This window comes from Bos mutus, chromosome 3 (assembly GCF_027580195.1).
Source record: "Bos mutus isolate GX-2022 chromosome 3, NWIPB_WYAK_1.1, whole genome shotgun sequence".
Taxonomy (NCBI): domain Eukaryota; kingdom Metazoa; phylum Chordata; class Mammalia; order Artiodactyla; family Bovidae; genus Bos; species Bos mutus.
Genome location: NC_091619.1, coordinates 113,160,642 through 113,182,983, shown reverse-complemented (window position 1 = coordinate 113,182,983; position 22,342 = coordinate 113,160,642). Strand labels below are relative to the sequence as shown.

At 49.5% G+C, this 22,342-nt stretch overlaps 1 protein-coding gene across 5 annotated transcripts in view; it reads right to left on the bottom strand.

The window, feature by feature from the left end:
* The window catches only part of AGAP1 (ArfGAP with GTPase domain, ankyrin repeat and PH domain 1), a 572,049-nt gene that overhangs the window by 200,488 nt on the left and 349,219 nt on the right, over positions 1-22,342 (bottom strand). For all 5 annotated transcript variants that reach the window (XM_070368540.1, XM_070368539.1, XM_070368537.1 and 2 more), the window contains one exon: positions 11,440-11,544. In XM_070368540.1, the coding sequence (XP_070224641.1) occupies positions 11,440-11,544 (105 nt within the window). The remainder of the gene's footprint in view (positions 1-11,439; positions 11,545-22,342) is intronic.

The following is a 22,342-nucleotide window of genomic DNA, read 5'->3' as shown; positions in this document are numbered from 1 at the left end:
AACTCCCGGGAGACAGTGAATGACAGGGAAGCCTGGTGTCCCTGCAGTCCATGGGGGTCACAAAGAGCCAGACAGGACCCAGCATCTGAACAACAACATTCACAGCAGCCAAGGAAGGGAAGAAGCCAAGTGTCGCCCCACAAATGAATGGACACAGCATGCGGTGCACACACTGGGACTGGTTCCAGGACCCGGGGGACAACAAAATCCACAGATGCTCAAGGCCCGTATATGAAACGGCAGAGTATTTGCATATAACTTACACATATTGCTGTGCTTAGTCACTCTGTCCTGTCCAATTCTTTGTGACCCCAGGGACTGCAGCTGCCAGGCTCCTCTGTGCATGGGATTCTCCAGGCAAGAACAGTGGAGTGGGTTGCCATGCCTTCCTCTGGGGGATCGTGCCAACCCAGGGATCAAACCCAGGTCTCCTGCATTGCAGGTGGATTCTTTATCATCTGAGCCACCAGGGAAGCCCCTGTAACCTTTATCTTCCTGTATATCATCTCTAGATTATTTCTAACACCTAATATGATATAAATGATATGTAAATAGTTGCTAGCATGTGAGAAATTCAAGTTTTTGCTTTTTGGAACTCTGGATTTTTTTTCCCCCAAAATATTGATCTGCAGTTGGTTGAGTTGTGGGATGTACATACCCAATGGTATTGTATGTATATACAGTGGATTATTACTCGGCCCTAAAAAGGAAAGAAATGCTACCACACGGATGAACCTTGAAGGCAGGAGGCTAAGTGAAAGCCGAGCCACAAAAAGACAAATACTACATGATCTACTGATATGAGGTACTCAGGATAGTCAAATTCATAGAATCAAAAAAGTAGAAGGCGGCTGCCAGGGGCCAGGGGAGGGAATTCAGAGTTAGTGTTTAATAGGGGCAGAGTTTCACTTGTGCAAGATGAGAACATCCCAGAGACGGATGGAGGTGCCTGTTGTACAACCTGATGAACAGCCTTCTCAGTCCTGAACCATATGCTTAAAAAGGGCAAAGAAGGTACATTTTATGTTATGTGGGTAAGTGAAATGAGAGTTAGTCACTCAGTCGTGTCCAACTCTTTGTGGCCCCATGGACTGTAGCCCACCAGGCTCCTCTGTCCATGGGATTCTCCAGGCAAGACTACTAGAGTGGGTTGCCGTGCTCTCCTCCCAGGGATCTTCCTGACCCAGGGATCAAACCTGAGTCTCTGGCATCTCCTGTACCGGCAAGCAGGTTCTTTCCCATTAGGGCCACCTGGGGGTTCCAGTACCAGGCTAAGATTCTGTGGCATCTGTATCACGCCCCTGTGTGTGTGTTCTCTCCTGACCCTGACATAAAGCTAATCTACCTTTGGGCAGGGGTGGCGGCGGGGCGGGGGGGGGCGTCTAAGCTGTGTAATACGGGTAGTTTCCTCCCTTCCAATTGCACCAGGATTTTTAAGGCAGAGCCAGGATTACCAAGCATAGGTTTGGAACCCAGGCCATCTAGGGGCAAAGGCTTGACACGAAGCCCTGGTGTGGCCCTGCACTCGGCCACGAGGCCCCTCTGCGGTGGTGGCCTGCGCGCTGAGCCCACAAGAGCCCTGGGCAGCCGGGGCACAGGGCACAGTCCTCAGGAGGAGCCAGGAGCACCTCCCATGGAGGACGGGCAGGAAGGTCCACCTGCACGATGGACATCAGACTGGAATGAAGCCAGACTGGAGAGGCGTGTATAGACCGAGGACTGCTTCCGGCACCACGGCTTATTCAGGGGCAACAGGACCTGGTAACCACCCATCACAGGATGAACAGGCGGACTGCTGCAGTGCGACACGGCCAGGACACGCCAACATCGTCTTCCCAGGAAGAAAGGGAGGCCTGTCTTCTCGGGGTTAGCAGTCTTCCATGACTCAGAGTTTCCACATCTGGAAATCCGGGCTTGGATTCTATCTGTCCAGCCTTGCAGTCTGGCTTCTGTAACATTCTGGGGAGACCAAGGCAGAATTCTTCCAAGTGTAACTCAATTCACCACCTCAAGAGATGGGGGTGCACCTTCACAGGCGTGCAGCTGGCCAAAGGGATTCTCTGTGAATCCTCAATCATCCAGTTAAATGTCCTGATTTTATGCAAAGATGAGTCATTTTATTTATTTTATTTTTGGCCATGCCATGTGGCTTGCAGATCTTCATTCCCCAACAAGGGATTGAACCTGGGTCCTCGGCAGTGGAAGTGCAAGGTCCTAACCACTGGACTGCCAGAGAATTCCAAGGATTCTGTTATTTTAAATGACAGTTACCAGCAGTGGTTACGGGCAAGAGTTGCTTCTCTTACAACAAAAGATTATCCTCCTTTTTACCTTGAAATATTTCTTTTGAGAAGAATGCCTGCTCTGGAAAGCATCTCACATCTTTTTGTTATTTTGGCATTTGTTAAAAAACAAAAAAAAGTAGATTCCCCACCCCCCCCATGATTTTGAAACTAGAAACTTGTTGAAATCAGCATTCTGATGATAATTCAGAGTCTGAGTCCATGGGGAGAAAAAACAAAGAAATGTCAATGGCATACAGAAGCAAAAGCTGAGTGAAAATGGAACGTCTAAGCCACTTGATTAGGAAGGAAGGTCCTGTGAGAAGAAGCATCTGGTTCGAAGGGCAGGGGCAAGTGACCGCAGCCCAGCAGCTTCTCACTCGGGCAGCACATGGAATGAGAAAGAAATCCAGGAAGGAGGATTTCAAACCGCTGAGCACCTCGAGTACGAGTCGGTCAGCTGTGTCGGCCAGCCACTCGTGCTCAGGAGGAAGCCAGGGGAACCTTCCCGGTCAGGGCACCGTCGAGTCCTTGGCTCGACCTGCGGCCCCGCGTGAACTCTTACGGGTCCACTTAGGAATGCCCGGCGCACAGCCTTGTCAGCAGTTATTTCAGCCGCGCCCTGGACGGCAGCCCCCTCGACACGGAAGATGAATGGGTGGCGGTGCTGAACTGTGCGGCCTCGAGGGTCCAAGTTCTTTCTCATTATCCCCTCCACTTTTCCATCAAGGTGCTGCCTAAGGGCTCACGTTCAAGTCCACAGAGAGCGAATCCAAGGCTCTCAGAACCGGCAGCCCTTCACCCACCCAGACCACGAACCAGCCAAGTGTCAGGAAACCTCGGGACGCTCAGACGTGTCTCCTCCAAGAAGGTCAAGCACTTAGGGCTTTTTAAAGGTCTTATAGTTGCATAGGTCTTCCGAGAATCAAAAAAAAATACAGACCACAGGGCCGCAGCAGACGTCAACAGCTTGCTTTTTACCGTTTCAGTCTTATTTACGTATTTAGGGTTGTCATGAAAAATGGCACGTGGAGAGGAAGGCGCAGTGAAGCTGGTCAGTCCTGCAGGGACGGTGACCAACTTGTCCCAGTTGCCTGGGGCTTCCTGCGTTTTTGGCACCGAACGTCCCGCATCTTAGGAAAGACCAGGGCAGTCGGACACTCTACTCGGAGTGCCTGCAAAGCCAAAGCAGCTTCGTTACCTTAGCTCCCCACGTGCTATCTAAACTGCGTTCTAGGTTCCACTTAATAACAGCATCTTGAGAAAGAAAGATGAATCAAATCAACTGTTTTCTTTTTCCTGAACCCAGTTTTCTGTCTTACCATGAGACTCACCCCACCCAGCAGCACCTATCTGGGGTGGGGTGCGGGGTGGGCTCCGACTGGCCCCAGGAGCCTCCATTTGCCATAAGACTCACCGCACCCAGCAGCACCTATCTGGGGTGGGGAGCGGGGTGGGGTCCGACTGGCCCCAGGAGCCTCCATTGGCCATGAGACTCACCCCACCCAGCAGCACCTATCTTGGGGTGGGCTCCGACTGGCCCCAGGAGCCTCCATTTGCCATAAGACTCACCGCACCCAGCAGCACCTATCTGGGGTGGGGAGCGGGGTGGGGTCCGACTGGCCCCAGGAGCCTCCACTGGCCATAAGACTCACCCCACCCAGCAGCACCTATCTGGGGGTGGGGAGCGGGGTGGGCTCCGACTGGCTCCAGGAGCCTCCATTTGCCATGAGACTCACCGCACCCAGCAGCACCTATCTGGGGGTGGGGAGCGGGGTGGGCTCCGACTGGCCCCAGGAGCCTCCATTTGCTAAGAGTTCTCGGTGGCATTCTTGGACCACACACTCTGAAGAGTCTCAAGTGATCTTAAGACAACACCACCACACATCCCCTGGAGCCAACGGACTCTCTCTGGGTTTTCCAAACAGACGTCATCTGGCCAGTTTCTCAGGGTCTACCTTAAAAGGCACGCTAAGAAGCAGCGGGGCCTGACCCCGTGCAGAAGGGGAAGGACGCAGGAGCTGATGCTTCACGACAAGTTCCACCACAGGCCAGGGGCGCGTGTACTCAGTTACGGAGGCAGGGCCGTGAGCATGCCCCTGCCCCCGCCCCCGAAGCAATCATCCCGCAGTGCAAGAACCACGGATTTTTAGGAAGCCCCTAGGCTGAAATCCACCATTCCCTCTCCCACCTGTGCCAACATCTCCCCCTTGCTACCTACACTGCAGGAGGGAGGCGGAGCCCGGCAGGCCAAGCCAGCCACTGCCAATGGCTCCCAAGCCTCCAGGGAAGGGCAGAGCAGGCCAGGGGGTGTCGCAGTGGGCGAAGGGTGGGGTTGAGACTCCTGGGAGCGCAGAGAGAGCAAATCTGGGGTCTGGAGGTATCACTGGTATCAACTTGTAGGGATCGGTCTCCATCCGGGTAGGATCCATGTTTGGTCCCTGTTTTCCCTCTAATTCCCAGACGGTCATGCCTATGATCTGGCCACGTGCTACCGATTCTATTCCACTGCTCCGAGAGGGTCTCTTCCCCCTAAGAGGACTGTTTTGGGTTTTCAACAACAGGAAACATTCCTGGGGTAAAAAGGCTTCCTTCAACAACGTCTAGCTGTGGTCACGGAAGCTTCAGGGATGCCTGTGCTGAATAAGTTCCAGAATGAGGCCGAGCTGTGTGTCAGAGGGACCAAGGATTTGGGGCTCTTAAATAATCTGTTGTAGGCTCTTAAATAATCTGTTGTGTCTCGGGGTGAAACACAGAAAGACACGTCTGGGCAGACTCTGAGGGCTTGGGAAGAAGACGTGGTTAGGAAAGGATGTGAAGGAGGAAGGGGAAACTGACGCCATGGTGACCAGCCGGAAGCCATGTTATGGGGCCACCACCTGAGGCCCTGAGCAACTCATCTCAGGCATGCGAGTTATGACGGGGCCCGGCCATCCAGGGAGGCCATCGGCAGGAGCTTCCCTGGCAGCCGACCCACCCCGAGCACTCGGTAGGCTGGTCGGCCTCACCCCAAACCCACCGCCTGCTGCAAAGCTGAGGATCCCCAGTTTCACAGCTGGTGACCTGTTTCTGAAGCCATGGTTTCCAAGAGCTTGTTGCTCTGCTAGGATTGCACAAACGGGTGCACAGCTGGAGTCAGGCACCCACTGCTTGCTTGGTCCAAAGGCTGGGTTTGTTTTCTACCCCACCAACTTGTGAGAATCCCTTGGACTGCAAGGAGATCAAACCAGTCCATCCTAAAGGAAATTAAGCCTGAATATTCATTGCAAGGACTGATGCTGAAGCTGCAGCTCCAATACTTTGGCCACCTGATGCGAAGAACTGACTCATTAGATAAGACCCTGATGCTGGGAAAGACTGAGGGCAAAAGAAGGGGGCAGCAGAGGATGAGATGGTTGGATGGCATCATCAGAACAATGGACATGAGTTTGAGCAAACTCCGGGAGTTGGTGATGGACAGGGAGGCCTGGCGTGCTGCAGTCCATGGGGTCGAAAAGAGTCGGACACGGCTGAACAAAAGCAACAATAAACCTGTGTGAGACACCTGCTTGGACTGAAACTTGTCCAAAGGATGATCTTTATGTAAACACTTCCATGGACACCTGTGAAATAAGGAAACTGTATCTGTTTCCCTCAAGGATACAAATGACCTCTTCTGGGAGATTTGTTTTTTTTTTTTTTTTTTTTTTAAAGGGCGTCCAATGAAGACATTTAAAAAACACAAGAGCTGTGTGGATTTTTTCTTTTTTTAGCAAGTTTAGGAAATGGTCAGCTTCCTGCTTCCAGAGCACCCAAAGTCAACTAAAGTCAGAACCCAATGCTGCCGGAGCATCTTGTTCAAGCAGATGTCTGAGCAAACCACCATTGCTGGCAGCCTGGGGAGCCGAGGGGGGGTGCAATACAGCCAGGCAGGGGCAGGAGAGGCGTGTGGGATGGCCCTGTCCGGCGGCACTGGTCAGTGCAGTCATCTGGGGCTTCATTTATTTATTTTTATTTTTGGCTGTCCGGGTCTTTGCTGCTCTGATCGGGCTCTCTCTAGTTGAGACAAGCAGAGACTACTCTCTAGCTGTGGTGCCCAGGCTTCTCACCGAGGTGACATCTCTTGCTGTGGGGCACTGTAACTTTAAACTGGCTAACACAGGAGCGGCCTAGATCAGCTCAGATCGGATCAGGGGGCGTCCAGCCTTGCAGGCCACGCTATCTGGGGCAGGCCACACCCTTCAGGTGATGAATTTGACTGCAGTGTGACAATCCAGCACGCTGGCTGTTTTCCATATGACCAGATTCAGTCCTTTACTCTGCTCTCATCTTCCTCGTATGCAAAAGGCCCAGATTTGTGGGTTTAACAGGGCATCACGTCCGAGGTGACCAGAGGTGGAGTCAGAGTCCAGGCTGATGGAGCCCTGAGTGGCGCATGTGTGCACAGGAAAGAAAATGTCCCAGCAGGAAGGGAGCCCCAGGGCAACAGGAAAACGCTGGTTTTGAGGGGGCTGCTGGGGCTGCTGCAGGCCCGCCTAACACCTGTTTGAATCCTACGTTTGATGCATCTTAAGCCTCACTGCTCTTGAACCCAAACCTATTATCGGAGTATTAATTACCTGATTAAAATTCTGCCCTCATAAAAGCATGCCAGCTTCCTTTTTGATATATAAACCATCTCGTCATCAAAAGTTAGGAGGGTCCAGGGTAGCTGGCACAGATAGTCCATCAAGGACAACCACAACCTCTGCTGAAAACTCTGTCTGAAAATGTCAGACTGTTTAGCCAGGTTATTTCCCGTGACTCCCAGCAGAGTCACGGGTCGTAGGATCTGCTATTTGAGACCGATGTAGGTCCCCTGCTCTGTGACCAGTGAGAGCTGGATGACAGACAGTATGGAAATCGGAAGCTACCAACCTGGACGAGAGTTCCCCAGTACTGGAGCGCTTAAGGTCTTCAGTACAAGCGGCCGAGGATCTTAGTGGTCTTTCTCCCGTAATACACCTTACCTTGGAACCAGTGTTACAGTGTGACTGGTATCTGAGATCATTCGGTTCCATCCCCTTTTGAAATTTTCCAGACTCAAATAATTGGGCCATCCTCCACGATGTAGACCTTTGGGGCCTAAATTAGCACCATATCTAAATGCTCCCGAATTTCTTATTAAGGGAAGTCAGGATTCTGCCCTTGGACATCCCTCTGATACATCTTCCTGTCTGGGACCATAGAACACACAGGGCTAACTCAGCCACTGGGCATCTGTTATGTGGGTCCAGTCGCTCAGTCATGTCCAACTCTTTGTGACCCCATGGACTGTAGCCCACCAGGCTCCTCTGTCCTTGGAATTCTCCAGGCAAGAATACTGGAGTGGGTTGCCATTCCCTCCTCCGGAGGATCTTCCTGAACCAGGGATCGATCCTACGTTTCCTGCATCTCCTGCACCTCCCAAGAAATATACCTGAAACTCACAGCCCTCTAAATGTCCACCCAAAGCTTGGTTGTGAAAACAAGAATCCACGAAGGATTACAATGAAAGTCATGACATCTCTCTGTGGTCTAGTAATTCAAATTCGCCTCTAGATTAAGCCACTTCCTTAGGGAACTGTCTGCCTGCATCAATAACTGCAGCTCCCAGGCGACCCGCATTAACCGAATCGCACTTTTAAAGTGACGATGGCTCTTGCCTGCCGTACAATTATAAAGCCCCACTCTGCTCCTTTACTATATTCCAATAATATCCATGCATACATAGGAAAAAAAAAAAAAAAGGAAAGCTGGCACTGAGGACCATCACGAGAAGCAGCCTGTGCGGGAGAACTTTTGAAGAACGGATGGCAACCGTATCATCGAGAGGTAGAGAGGAAAAGTAAGGGAGCATAGGCCCTCCAGCAGGAATGTTCCAGAACCATCTCCTGTTGCCACCATCCTTCCCCCTTGGCAAGAAGCAGCCAACGCCCCTCTGAGGGGCTCAGCAGGAGACTGGAATGTGAGCGGAGGGGCATCACCCATGAGATCTCACTTTCTACAGGTCGGTGAGGCCGGCAAGGAGACTGTGACTGCACGTCTCCTTCCAAGGAACAAAGCAAACGGGTCCATTGTTAGGTTCTGTTCTCGGATGGGGTTTTTAGGAAGAACTACGCCGGGAAAGGGCGCCTCCCTGTTGATGGAGCAGCTCTGGAGAAAGAACCCCAAAGACCCAGACGGGGGCATGGCAGTCACAGGCAGGCCTCACGGGATAGTGTTAAGTCTCTGGTTTAGGCCACTGGGGAAGCAGCCTGACTCTATGTCCCAAATAACCCCAATAAATCAAGCACAAGGAGTATCCTCAGTCCAAGAAGTGTATATCTCGAAAGCCTACCTACTGGTGAAGTGTGGAAAGACTCCCCACCAAGAGGAGGAACAAGTAGCGGGGCCTAAATACACGCTTACTTTAGAGCGCAATTCAGAGAGGGGAAGCCACTGCTGGAAGACCAGAGGGAAAAGGACAGTTCACCCCAGCCAGCAAATGGCATGGTGAGGACACCATCTGTTACTGGTCCTACTGCAAAGGCTTTCAAAAAGGTAATTTCTCTTCCTGTTTGGAACCAAAGAATGTTGGGCTAACTCAGCCGCCGGGGGTCAGTAGCTCCCCACAACTTAAGACTAGAACACAGCCACTCCAAGTACCTGCAAGGGACCATGAACGTCAAAGTGGAAGTCACTCAGTTGTGTCCGACTCTTTGTGACCCCATGGACTGAATTCTCCAGAATATTGGAGTGGGTCGCCGTTCCCTGCTCCAGGGGATCTTCCCGACCCAGGGATCAAACAGGTCTCCTGCACTGCAGGCGGATTCTTTACCAGCTGAGCCACTGGGGAAGCCCTGGAAGCAATTCACTCCAGATAGCAAGTCACACAGCGAGGATACCATTTTTACCTATCCTATTGCAAAGTTTTTTTTTTTTTTAAAGAAAAAACAAGGGAAATGTTCCTGAGAGTACAGGGGGTTAGTGGGGAAAGCCAGAGAAGATGAACCAATACAATCTTTCCTGGAATTTGGCAGTCCATACCCAGAGCCCATAGAAGTACACCCTCTTCAACTCAGGAAGGCTACGGTTGGGAATGTGCCAGCAGGACACAGATGTGGGCACAGAGGTGTCAAATGAGGACGCTGATCAGAGTGACTCACAACAGTAAAAATCATGGAGAAAGGAAGTCAGCTCGCCAATTGTCGGTTCAGTCCGTTGGGGCACATGAGCAGGACGGATGTTATGTAACTATTAAGATGGTGGCATAGAGGTGTGTTTGTTGGCATGGGCAGGTGCCTGAGATCTGGCGTCATCTAGGAGACCAGGGAACGCACCGTGTACCCCAGGGGGCTGCAGGCCAGCAGAAGCAAAGGCGTAGGCTGTGGACACGGCTAGGAGGATACACCTCAAACTGTGAGCAGCCACGTTCTTAGGGGCTATCTGGGAGAAGTACATTTTCTTCAGTATGTTTATCTTTAACTTCTCATTAATCACCGTGCAGTTTTCAAGAAGTACTTAAAATTAAAATCTTAATGTTGTGCTTAACACTGTGATATAGTCAAACAACCAGCTAATACTATATATTCACACATATACCTATGTGAAGGCAGATGAACGTCACGCAGGGTTCATGGAATGTGTTGTGCTGGGAGAGCCATGACAACCATCTTCAGGTTTCACCAAAGCTTTCCTAAAGAGCTCCCCATGGGTAGAACGTCTACATTTCTCCCAGTGATGAAATTACGTGTCTTTCCCTCTATCTTATATAAATCACCAGGATAAGAGACGTTATTACACAGAGAAAACGAACCTGCCTTACAAACTGGCATGCATTCTTAGCGGACAGTAAAAACGGACTCTGACTCGTGAGTTGCACTCAACTCTTGGTTTTGTTGTTCTCAGGTGCTCAAGCTGACCCTGGGCTTCAATGCACAGCGAATTCCCTACAAAAGAACTGTCAAGGTGCAGACTTTCTAAGATGCGACTGTGTGTTCACATGTCGAGGCGCGTTACTCATTCGCGTGTCTGGTGTGCGCTGTCACACGCGTGCACCCTCTGCAGGTGGTTGGGCGTTTGTGTTCTTCACTGTGCGGGACTGCAGAGAGGACAGCAGGACTCGAGGACACCTCAAGCCCAGGGTGTCTAGAAGCAAGCGTGAAAGCAGCTTGGCGTAGCTGGTACTACCGAGAAGTGCAGCTGTTGTATCTATTACTGCGCTTTCCAAGGTACTGTACTGTGAGATTAAAAACGCTTTTCTTATTATTTTGTGCTTTTTATATATTTTTTGGAGAAAAGTGTTATAAACCTCTGGTGCTCAGTCGTGTCCGACTCTGTGACCCCACGGACTGTAGCCTGCCAGGTTCCTCTGCCTGTGGAATTTCCCAGGAGAGAACACTGGAGTGGGTTGCCATTTCCTATTCCATGGGATCTTCCCAACCCAAATGGAACAAGCATCTGTTGCGCCTCTTGCACTGGCAGGCAGATCCTTTACCACCAGAGCCGCCTGGGAAGCCCACACACTTATCAGAGTGCAGTACTGTAAGGTCGACTGTCAGCTGGGACCTGAGCTAACGCCGTTGGACTGACTAACAACCCGGACTTGTGAACGTGCTCTCGGAATGCAGCTTGTTCGTATGTAGACTTGCTATAGTTTCTTTCAGTCTAGATTTTCAGATAGATTTTTTTCTCCTTTCTCTTTGACTACTTGCTCCTGTCTTTTTACTCTCATTTAAAATACTACTTTACTTTAAAAAAAAAAAAGAAAAACAAACAAAAAAAGAACTATAAGAACACCATATAGACTGAAAATAAAGGGTTATTCTATAAAGAAAAAAAATTAGCTAAAGAACACTGAGATATATTATCAAAATAGAATTTAAGGCAAAATCCTTAATTTGGGAAAGAGGAAGACTACATACTATTAAAGGAATGAATGCTCTATTAAGAAAGTAACTTTCATTCTGTTAGTATTATGATAAGATGCAAAATTCGTATTATTATAAAATATTCATTTTGGTTTAAAAATAAATGTTACCAATTAAAGAAGGGAGCAATTTAAAACAAAATAAAATACTACTTTAACCTTCAACAGAGCAGAAAGGCTTGACTGTGCATGGAGCCCGTGCCCCCTCAGCCCAGGACCTGCCAACTTCTCCCAGGGGGCAACACTCACGTGCAGGCTCGGGTGGTAGGTCAGCACACCGTTGTCACACAGCGTGACGTACTTCTTCTTCCACTCCTTGTTCAGTGATTTGCCACTGCGCTTCAGCAGCATGCCCTGTGAGCCAAAGAGAAGCCGGGCGGAGATTAGTGTAAATCACAAAGTCCTGCGAACATTTTTTAAAAAGAGTAGGCACATGGGTTAACTTTTAAATTGTTAAACTTCCATTTTCTCTTTGCCATCTTAAAATGGAAATGACACATTTTTGCCTCGGTCGTTCGGTTTTCCCCTTTCTTTTTTATAAAATATATACACAATCAACAAATTCCCTTTTGTGCATGTGAGTGCAGAACTTAACGTTGTGACATTAACGAGGGCTAAGACGCGCCATTGGTTCAACCAATATGATATAGACCATTGTGATGTGACAGATCATACCTTTTCCTATAGCTAAGCTGTAAGCACATGGAGCTCCTAAAGGTATTAAAAAAGGAATGTAAATTTCCTTTTCTAAAAGTAAGACACTAACCATATCTTCGTTTACCATATTTACAAATAAGAACATTTTATTTTACAGTTTTTCACTTCAGATCTTAATTTATTAAAAATGAAATTCCATTTGCAAACTTAGCAATGGCATTTAATAGATGAACTGTGTATAATTTACTTTAATCCATTTTTAATGAAATCATATTAAAGCTTCTTAAAAACCATTCAACACTTGAAACCGACACACAAGTATATTTAATCCAGCCTTCCTTAGATGACTGATGAGAATTTGCTCTTGTTTTTACTACCAGTTCCCAGCAAACCTTCTGTCTCATTTCTAGGCTTTCTTGAGTTAAGAAAACTGGAGGAAGCCTGAGCTCTGCCAGGCCCAGCACCTTGAGTCTGCACTTTCTCTTTCCCTGTGGGGGCTTCAGGCCCTCCTGCTTGCACGCGTGCATTCTAAGCCGCTTCAGTCAGGTCCGACTGTGTGTGACCCCATGGACTGTGGCCCGCCAGGCTCCTCTGCCCATGGAATTCTCCAGGCAAGAGTACGGGAGTGGGTTGCTGTTCCCTTCTCCAGGGGATCTTCATGACCCAGGAAACGAACCCAGGTCTCCTGCATTGTAGGCAGATTCTTTCAGGGAAGCCCCACGCCCTCCTAGTCAGTCAGTTTTAAACTTGAGCTTTCACATCTGGATTCATCTAACTCTCGTCCACAGAAACAAAGGGGAGCAGGAGAACCTCCCTCCTTGCTCTTTCTCTTGCTGCTCCCTTGTTAATGTGATCAGGACTTCCCTGGGGTCCAGTGGTTAAGAATGTGCCTTCCAAACCAGGGATGTGGGTTTGATCCCTGGTCAGGGAAGTAAGATTCCACATGTCTTGGAGCAACTGAGCCCGTGTGCACCACAACCGGAGAAGCCAGCACGCTGGAACTGCTGGGCCTGTGCGCTCTAGAGCCTGTGTCCCACAGTAAGAGAAGTCTGCCCGCGTACCGCGATGAGAGCCAGCACAGCCAAGACAAGGAGAAGTCCGTGATCATAAGCGTGACTGGGAAAGCCTAAGACTAACGCGAGTTAATTCACCCAGATGGAGGCAGAAAGAAAACGGTCAGTTTGAAACAGAATCTGACACCTTAGGAAGGTGCGGCCTCCCGAGTCCCTTTGAGAATTTTTACCAGCCCCCACCCGCCTCCTAATTCTATCAACCAGGAACCAAAGTATGAGAAACAACCAAGAAGGCGTTTTTCTTCTGCACGGACTGCAAAAGCCTATTGCATTTGTGACCCCATGGACTGCAACACGCCAGGCTTCCCTGTCCTTCACCATCTCCCGGAGTTCGCTCAAACTCAGGTCCATTGAGTCAGTTTCCCAATATTATGACATTGCGTTTTTATGGACAGATTTTACAAATATAATGGATTATGAGCCACCTGGAGACTCTGGCCACAATGTTTATTGTTTCTGAGGGAAAATATTTCAGAGTTTGAGGCAACTAACAAGTAACCTTTGGAAGATCATTTCTTTGCAAGTTCTTATCTAAAGAAGTATGTGACATAAAGCTGCAGACCTTGATTTCTTGGAATCTAAACCAAGATATAAACCAAACACGGCACTGAGACCAACAACGGGAACCAGCTCCAGAGAAAAACGTTCGCTCCCATCGGGGGTGGTACAGGTTTCAGGGCACAGTAAGGACTAGTGTGTGTGGGGGCTCGGCTAGTGACGGTGGATCAGCGGCGATGAAAAAGCAACCCCTTGACAGCATTAAATGTCCCTCCCCAGTGGGATTTCTAAGATTTTAAAACTTAGCGTAACAAAATCTGACACAGGGACTTCCCTGGTGGTGCAGTGGTTAAGAACCCACCTGCCAACGCAGGGGACACAGGTCCGACCCCTGGTCTGGTAAGACCCCACATGCCACCAAGCAACTAAGCCTGTGCGCCAAGAGTTACTGAGCCCACGCTCTAGATACCACGCACCACAGCTACTGAAGCCCGTGTGCCCTAGACTAACCCATGATCTGAAACCAAAGAGAAACCACCGCCTCCATGAGGAGCCTGCCCACTGCAAACAGAGAAAGCCTGTGAGTAGCAACAAAGACCCACCACAGCCAAATAGATAAATAAAATTATATATATTTTTAAAAAGCCAAATAAAATTATATATATAATATAAACAAGTTCTTCCCTAGGCTCACATTTTCCCACCCTCCATTTCAGATGGAATTCCAGTAACACCAGGGGCTGGGGTTACTGTGCATCATCATTGGCTAAGGGCTGCCCTGGGTTTCAGAAAGCCTTTTTTTTTTTTTTTTAAGATATTTTACTATTTTTATTCACTTATTTATTTGGCTGTGCTGGGTCTCAGCTGCAGCACGTGGAATCTAGTTCCCTGACCAGGGATCAAACCTGTGCCCCCTGCGTTGGGAGTGCAGAGTCCTAGCCACTGGACCACCAGGAAGGTCCTCCTCAGGAAGCTTTTCCTTTCTTCCTCAAATGAAAGACAGGCTCCGTGAAGAGCGACACACAGAAATCCTCAGGCCATCTTCAGGGCACTTTCAGGAGCAAGCCCTGCACTGCCCGGTGAGGGGAATAAAGACTCCTTTCTTGAGGGAATAAAACGAAAATTTACCAGGAGGCCAAGTGAAGAGGGGACATCATAGTTTTCGGGGGACTTAAATTAGGCAATTTGTTAGGTGCTAGGAAAACAATGTCTTGCTAAAAAAAAAAATAAATAAATACAAAATCCAAATCTTTACAATCTTAAATAAATCCTGTGGTTCACCTCGGAGGATTATCTGATTACCTGCACTATTTAAACGCTGCAGAATTCAGTGAGCCTGAAGACCACCCTGGCGTGCTCGGAGCCTTATTTCTGTCCTTCAGCCTTGGTCCCAGCTGGGTTTATCATTCGTCCCATCAGACACCAGGCGGGGACTGAACTGGCTCCACACATCACACGTACACACGTCGGGGCCGCCCGGCGCCAGTCTGGGCACAGGTGGACCAGGTAAGGTGCACGTTTCTTTAAGGGGCCTGAGCATGTGCCGACGTGTTTCTAAGCATCGCCGCGTTCTCTCGCTCACTCGTCCCCCATCAGCAGCAGGACAGGGGCAGCTGCTATTGTGGCTCCCTCGGTTTGGACGTGAACTCTGACCATGGAGGTGAGGGCGCTCGGTAGCTGACGGGAAGTGAGGGACCAGCCACCCTGCCCTCTCCACTCCTGCTGTTAGCACTGTGGGCTGCCAAGTTCAGACCTGGAAATGACCACCGCAGTCAAGCCTGCCAGTGTCCCTGCCACGGCTCAGCCCAAAGCCTTCAGTCCCAAAGCACCAGCTCCTTCTCTCCCGGCACAAATCCCCAGTCCGAGAGAGGCGGGTCATCAGGATCCTGGCAGCCACTCAGGTTCGATTCCTCTCCTGAGGGGCGGTGGCCCATCAGTACTGATATTTCATATTCACACAGTGAAGGAAAAGACAAGCACCCTTCCACCAGGAACAGATTCAAATGTGCCCCCTAAAATCTACTGCACGTGGACCCAGAGGAAGGGGTTTCTGTTTGCTGAATCTTAAGAGCACCCTGAGAATGTCCTAAACGCTGAGTGTCCTTGAGAGAGGGGAGACAGCAATGAGGAATTTATGGAAGCACATCTCAAGGCTACTAAAAAATTCCAGGAAGGGGTGGTCAGGGCTGTTGCGAGTGGAGAAGGTCAGATCTCCTGATGAAGGTTCAGCAAGGCCCAATGAGGCCACCCTTCCAGGAACGGCCTCCCTGAACTGTGCAGGGAACGCAAAATTTGTGTCTACGTTTCCAGATCTCCTGGTGAGTCAAGAGAAAAAGAAAAACTGGAGCTTTAGGGACAGCTCCTTATTTTTTAGAATGTTGGCAATGGATTATACACCATCTGTGTGTAATTCAGGCCAAACCCAGCACATGCGCTGCTCAGAGGCAGGCACCTCTGTGTTTGTGACCTCGTGCCAAGAGTCAGTAGGAGGCAGCAGCGGAGTCCGGACTAAGGAGCTGGACTCACAGCGGGCCCCATGGGACCTCCATCCTATCACCCAGACGACGGCCATCCACGTCCTTTCACTTCCCGGAAGGGGAGTCCTGGATCAATGCCCACAGCTCTAGACGTCAGAGTCCACTCGTGCACATATACATGTGAGCCTTTAGAAAAGGTCGGCCACAACACCAGGAGAAGCCAACACGCTCGGTGGTCTCTCCATAAACAATAAAGAGAGCCCATCCTGAAAAAGATGATGGGAGGCGAGCTCTTTGATGAATTACAGTAGGAAGCGAGGGCTTTGGCGGCAGCAGGCAGGACGAACTTGTGTAATCAGAGGTTCAATTGGACTTCAAATGAGGAGACTCAGGAAACAGCTTCAGTGGATTCAAGACGTGTTTCCTGTTGCTTCTTCTTCTTAAATTACTTCTGAACACTGATTTTTTAAAGGGTAATTTGTATCAAGTGGGAATCACAGAATAGCAGAAACTCAAGAGGCTCTGAAAGTTGAACCATTCAGTCCCGAATCTGCAAGATGAGCTTTTGTGCAGGATCCCTGCCCGGGGCCACCCTGCTTGGGCATCCCTGGGGACAGTAACCCATGGGTCAAGATCCCTAGAGCTGCCCGAGCAGGAGTCCATGGCTGAGCAGAGACAGTGCAGAGGGGCAGGGGAAGGGGGAGGTTGGTCTGTAAGTCTGGAGCGGAGTCTGTCCCAGCATACCCTCACTTCGTGGGACCAAGGCTGGTTGCTACCAAGGTCCAGTAAGATATCACACAGCTACATAGCCAAGCCTGGTCTTAGCTCCCAGCTCCTCTGGAAGCAAAAGGTTCCAGTGCTCTGACGTGCTGTCTCTCCTCTGAACACAGTCAGGATACCCCCAAAGTGCCAAAGGGCGAGAACCCATGGCCTCCTTTTAGGACAAACTTCTGCTGGTGAACCATGATGCTCAAACATGCCAGGAGGCCCTTCACTGCATCTGGCTGAGCCCCTAGATTGGATCCCCCTGTGCTTCTGCCTTCTTGAACTTACACACTTTCTACTCTAAGCGCCAAGGAAATGGAAAACCCTATAAATAGTTCATTTTAAACTTTTGAAGGACGTGAAGCCGTGATCCCACCAGCTAGAAGATGACAGAGGCCGGAAGGCGCTCTGCCGGAGACAGGCAGGCGGGCAGCCCCCCTTGGCGAGGTAGACGGTCCTGCTGATCCTAAGTCCCTTTGATCCTGTGTGACCCAGGGCAAAACCGCACGGGGGAATGTCAAAATGTATCCTTGGTCTATCTTTCAGATGCCACTTCTGTACATGTAAAAACAATTTCCTGCTTCAGACTGTTTCTCACTGACCATCTACCCCAGTGTAGACGTCAATTATGGTTAAGGTTTTATTTGACTCCTGTATGGCTTATGTGTCTGTTTTAAAAAATTTTTATTTCAAAACAATATTGGGCTCATTGTGAGCCAGATGCTGCTTTAACAGCCTTACAAGTTAAGAATTACCAACCCCCCCGACCCCTGCCGCTGCCGAAAGCTTATTACCACCTGCTGGTAATTACTCTGATTATCCCCATTTTACAGACGAGGCCACTGAGGCACACAGAGGGTATGTAGCTTACCCAAGGCACACAGCCAGCTTGGTAGCTGATCTCAAGATAACTCCCGTTTGTGCCAGGCTTTGTGTTATTCCTGCCCCTGTGTAAATCATCCCACACTGACTGGGGGAATGGCTGAGACTCAATTTACCCAGAAGCAGCTGAAGTGATGCCCCTACATTGGGTTTAAATCAAAAGAAATTCTGACAGCTTCTGCTTTGGGGAGCTCCGACCAAGAAGCCACGCTGTGCCCTGTCCATAGTCCTGAGCCACAGAATTATGAAAAATAATAACAGGTTTTTTGTTTTTTTTCAAATCATTAAGTTTGGGGCTTCCCTGGTGGCTCAGATGGTAAGGAATCTGCCTGCAATGTAGGAGACCTGCGTTTGATACCTGGGTTGGAGAAGATCCCCTGGAGGAGGAAATGGCTACCCACTCTAGTATCCTTGCTTGGAGAATTCCATGCATAGAAGAGCCTGGTGGGTTACAGTCCATGGGGTCACAAAGAGTCGGACACGACTGAGCGACTCACAGGCACAAGTTTTGGAGGAGAGTCCCATGCACATGAAGAAGTGAAGTTGCTCAGTGAAGGTGCAGCACAGCCAGGGCGCCCGGTGAACCCCTGGATGGACCTGGCTAAGAGCAGGATGCCAGACACACTGCCTGCTCAGCTGAGTCTGAAAGCAGGAAGAGGAACTCAAGGTAGTTTTCAAGCAGACTAGAAAAAATACTTCAAAACCTTGCTGGACCAGACCATGAGAAAAACGGTTTCTCAGTCCCAGCTTCTTCTCTAGCAGAAACCTCTGAGAATAAGAACTGGCCTCAGATCAAAGAGCGAATCCAGAGAATGCTAGGAGTGAAAAGTGAAATTGTTAATTGCTAATTCGTGTCCTACTTGAGACCCCATGGACTGTAGCCCACCAGGCTCCTCTGTCCATGGAATTCTCCAGGCAAGAATACTGGAGTGGGCTGCCATTCCCTTCTCCAGCAGATCTTCTAACCCAGGGATTGAACTGGGGTCTCCTGCATTGCAGGCAGATTGCTTACCATCTAAGCCACCAGGGAAGCCCTGAATGCCAGGAGATGTGATTTCAAAATACAGATACCACCAGGGTGTGCCATGCAGACCCCCTTCTTGAGAACTCAGAAAGATTTAAGGTAGGCCCCTCATGTTAGAGAAGATCTGTGGATTAGAGACAGGGATGTGTAGACTGGCCTTTGTCTAATGGATGGAATTTGTAATTTGATAAAAAAGGCACCCATGAGTTTTTTTTTTTTTTTTTTTTTTAAGGAATTACAGCACTTTGGACTAAAAACCACAGAGAAAGTTCAAAATGAAAAGAGTTTCTGGACTTTCAACCCAACCTTCCAACCTATGGCAGGAAGCAGGCTGAGGAAGCTACGTAGCTATGAACACAGGCTACTTATTATGGAGGAGGAAGGTCGACTCAGACAGAGAGCCCAGGACCAAGGAGGAGGCCGCTGGGAGCATAACATCCCCTTGCCCAGAGCAGGGCAGACTGGGTGCTAAACTGCTGGGGACCAGGAACAGCTACAGGTGTCCGGTCCCTCTCCTACTTCTGTGAATAAGGGATCAGCTGTGGTTCTCCTGTCCCTGCGTCGGCACTGTCTGAGTTTGCATGTGTGTAACATAACTTATCTCTTGAGTACCTGGTCTTCAGAGCGGAAGGATTCTATCCCAGGAGCCTCATCCACATGCACACCTGACATGGATGACAATCTTGGATGGAAGCCTGATGCCATATGGAATGAGACTCTGTGGATCAGGGTGAGGGTATTTTGCAGGTGCGAGGGAAGACGGAAGGAGTCAGTCTCCAAAGACGACCCTCAAAAACCCAGCTCATTGTGTCGTCCCAGGACCCCAGACTCAATTTAACCAAAAGAATGTGCCAGAAGCGATGCTATTATCCTGGCCAAAGCCTGAAGGAGGCCTAGCCAGCTCCTGTTTTTATGCCCTTGGGAGCCCTGCTGCTACTACCGCTAAGTCACTTCAGTCGTGTCCGACTCTGTGCGACCCCATAGATGGCAGCCCACCAGGCTCCCCCGTCCCTGGGATTCTCCAGGCAAGAACACTGGAGTGGGTTGCCATTTCCTTCTCCAATGCATGAAAGTGAAAAGTGAAAGTGAAAGTGAAGTCGTGTCTCTTAGCGACCCCATGGACTGCAGCCTACCAGGCTCCTCCGCCCATGGGATTTTTCAGGCAAGAGTACTGGAGTGGGGTGCCACTGCCTTCTCCGTTGGGAGCTCTAGCATCCTTAAAAGAAATTGGACCGTATTGCTAGGGAGACAGTGAGGAGGCAGAGACCCCGAAACCACAAAGGGGAGAATGTGGGTCTCGTCTGTGGGACAATTGCCACTGACCAGTGGGCATCAAGCCCCTGCCATAGGAGCCACGTCTGCTGAGGCACCAGGTATGAGTGAGGGAATCAGCATGGACATCCCAGCCCTAGAAGGCATTCTGTGGGCAGAGATGAGCTGTCTCCAACATCCCTGCTCCAGATTCCTGACCCACAGAGTCATGAGCAATAAGAAAATGGCTACTGCTTTAAACCACTCTGATGTGAGTTAATCCCTGGCAGGAGATAACCACTGCAGCACAAGAGCCAGGAGCAGTAGTCTGTACTCAAAACCGGACGCAGTGCCACCTCCCTGTCAATCATTTCACCCTCCAGACCAACTGCAAAGCTTTAACATCTTTGGCCTGTTTGCACAGCAAGAAATGTACGGGCTTCGTCCCATTTCAAATATTCCTCTTCTCTTACTTGGAAATGGCAAATGCTGATCTAATTGTTACCATTTTGTTCTTTGATGCCCCAGAAAGGCTGATATTTTTAATGATCTACAACCAAAATCTCAGACTCCAGGCAGGCATTTCTTGCTTTCTTGGCTCAAGGACCGTTTTCTATGGTGGAGCAAAGAGTAGAATTATCTTTTTGGCTGCAATCTCTTTATTAGCCGTGTGTAGTCTCTGCCTGGTCCCAAGAGGTCATTGAAAGCCAAAAGCAATGTTAAGTGTACAAGCTTTAAATAACTTACAAAGTTAATGTAATGAATGTAAGTGGCATCTGAAATCCATCACTCAGTGCCCGTTGCAGCCCCAAGCTGTGATAAAACACCACTCATAAATTTATATTAAAACTCTGCTCGATAGCAATTATTTACCAACAAAGATTTACTGACTGTGTTCGAGGCTGGGGGTCTTAAGCAGGCAAATCAGTCTTTGTTTTCAGTCGCAGGGACCGGTGGCCTTGGCACCCGCCAGCCCAGAGAGCATCACGACACCAGGAGAACATTTAACGGCCAGAGTCCTCCGAGGCAAGGGAGGACCAGCCCGCCGCAGGCTGAGCCATGGAAAGATCAGACCATCAACAGACACATCCACCAAGTGCTGATCTTCGCTCAGAGGCAGCATTTCTCATCTGCTTTAACAGCCACTGGAGGCCACACATGCATTTGACTGAAAGCAAAGCAGAGTCGCGTGTGATTCAGCAGTCATATAAATTGAATTATCCCACTGCACCGGAGGGGGTGCGACAGCTCCCTAATTATCAAGTTTAAAAAGACGGTAGTTTTTCCAGGGTTTGAATCCATCCATACAAGTTCAAAAATGCTTCATATTGCTGCTTCTAAAAAAAGAAGTGCCGTTTGCATCCTTCTTTGGTTCTGTAAGGGACACCTGTTAAGGGTGCCTCAGTGTCATGACAATTCCCGTTCTTAGCACTTTTGAGTAGATTCTCCTGATAGCAGTTCAAGGTTTCTGTGAACTTCTAAATATCACAGAGGAAAGCTGGCATCTTTACAAGAGGCAAAGAGTATGATCGCCAATCACTTAAGTCTCACATCTGCATTCAGTACTTTTACTCTCATCCAGATTTTTCCCGTAAAATGTATTAAACTTATCTATCTGTGCCTTAGACAGCAGGAGATCAAACCAATCAATCTTAAAGGGAACCACTGGAGGAACTGACGTTGAAGCTGAAGCTCCAATACTGTGGCCACCTGACGTGCAGAGCTGACTCACTGTGATGCTGGGGAAGATTGAAGGCAGGAGGCGAAGGGGACGACAGAGGAGGAGATGGTTGGATGGCATCAGCAACTCAGTGGACATGGGTTTGAGCGAGCTCCGGGAGATGGTGAAGGACAGAAAAGCCTGGCGTGCTGCAGTCCCTGGGGCTGCAAACAGCTGGATACGACTGAGCGACTGAACAACTACTACTTGTGCTTGGCTGACTTAAAAATAAACCAGAAAAACGCATTTGGTTGAGAGATACATTTCATCATTAGAAACTGGGGAAGCAGAGGGATCAAACTATCGTATGAGGGACAGGGACATTCTTCTTCCTGGTCAGGGGCTCCTGCAGAAGCCCCCTCCCCCCAATCTGGTGTCATTCTCTGCTTGTCTCCCCAAAAGCCTGCTTTTCCAGAACAGAACCTCACTCTCCATCCATCCTGCTCCTGCTCTCTCCTTATGCCAAGCTGTCCCTTGCAGGTAACAAATACACACGTTAGAGGAACATGCCTGGACCCAAAGGCGTGGAAATCCACGCACGGAAGTGTCTGTTTCAGGGGTGGTGTCTGCACCCTCCTCTGCTTGCATCCACCCATCACTTATACACTGGACCGAGCTGACACTGCGAACTCCCTGTCAGGAGAGTTGGATGTAAAAACCTGAGCTTCAGGCTCATTCCTGTTTCAACAGGAATCTCAAGGCCAGTGGACCCTACAGAGACTGTTCACGCTGGGAATCCAGTAGGACTAGGGCTGGCAAAGTCTGTCCTGTGAGCCAAATCTACCTTCTGCCTCTTTTCTGTAAA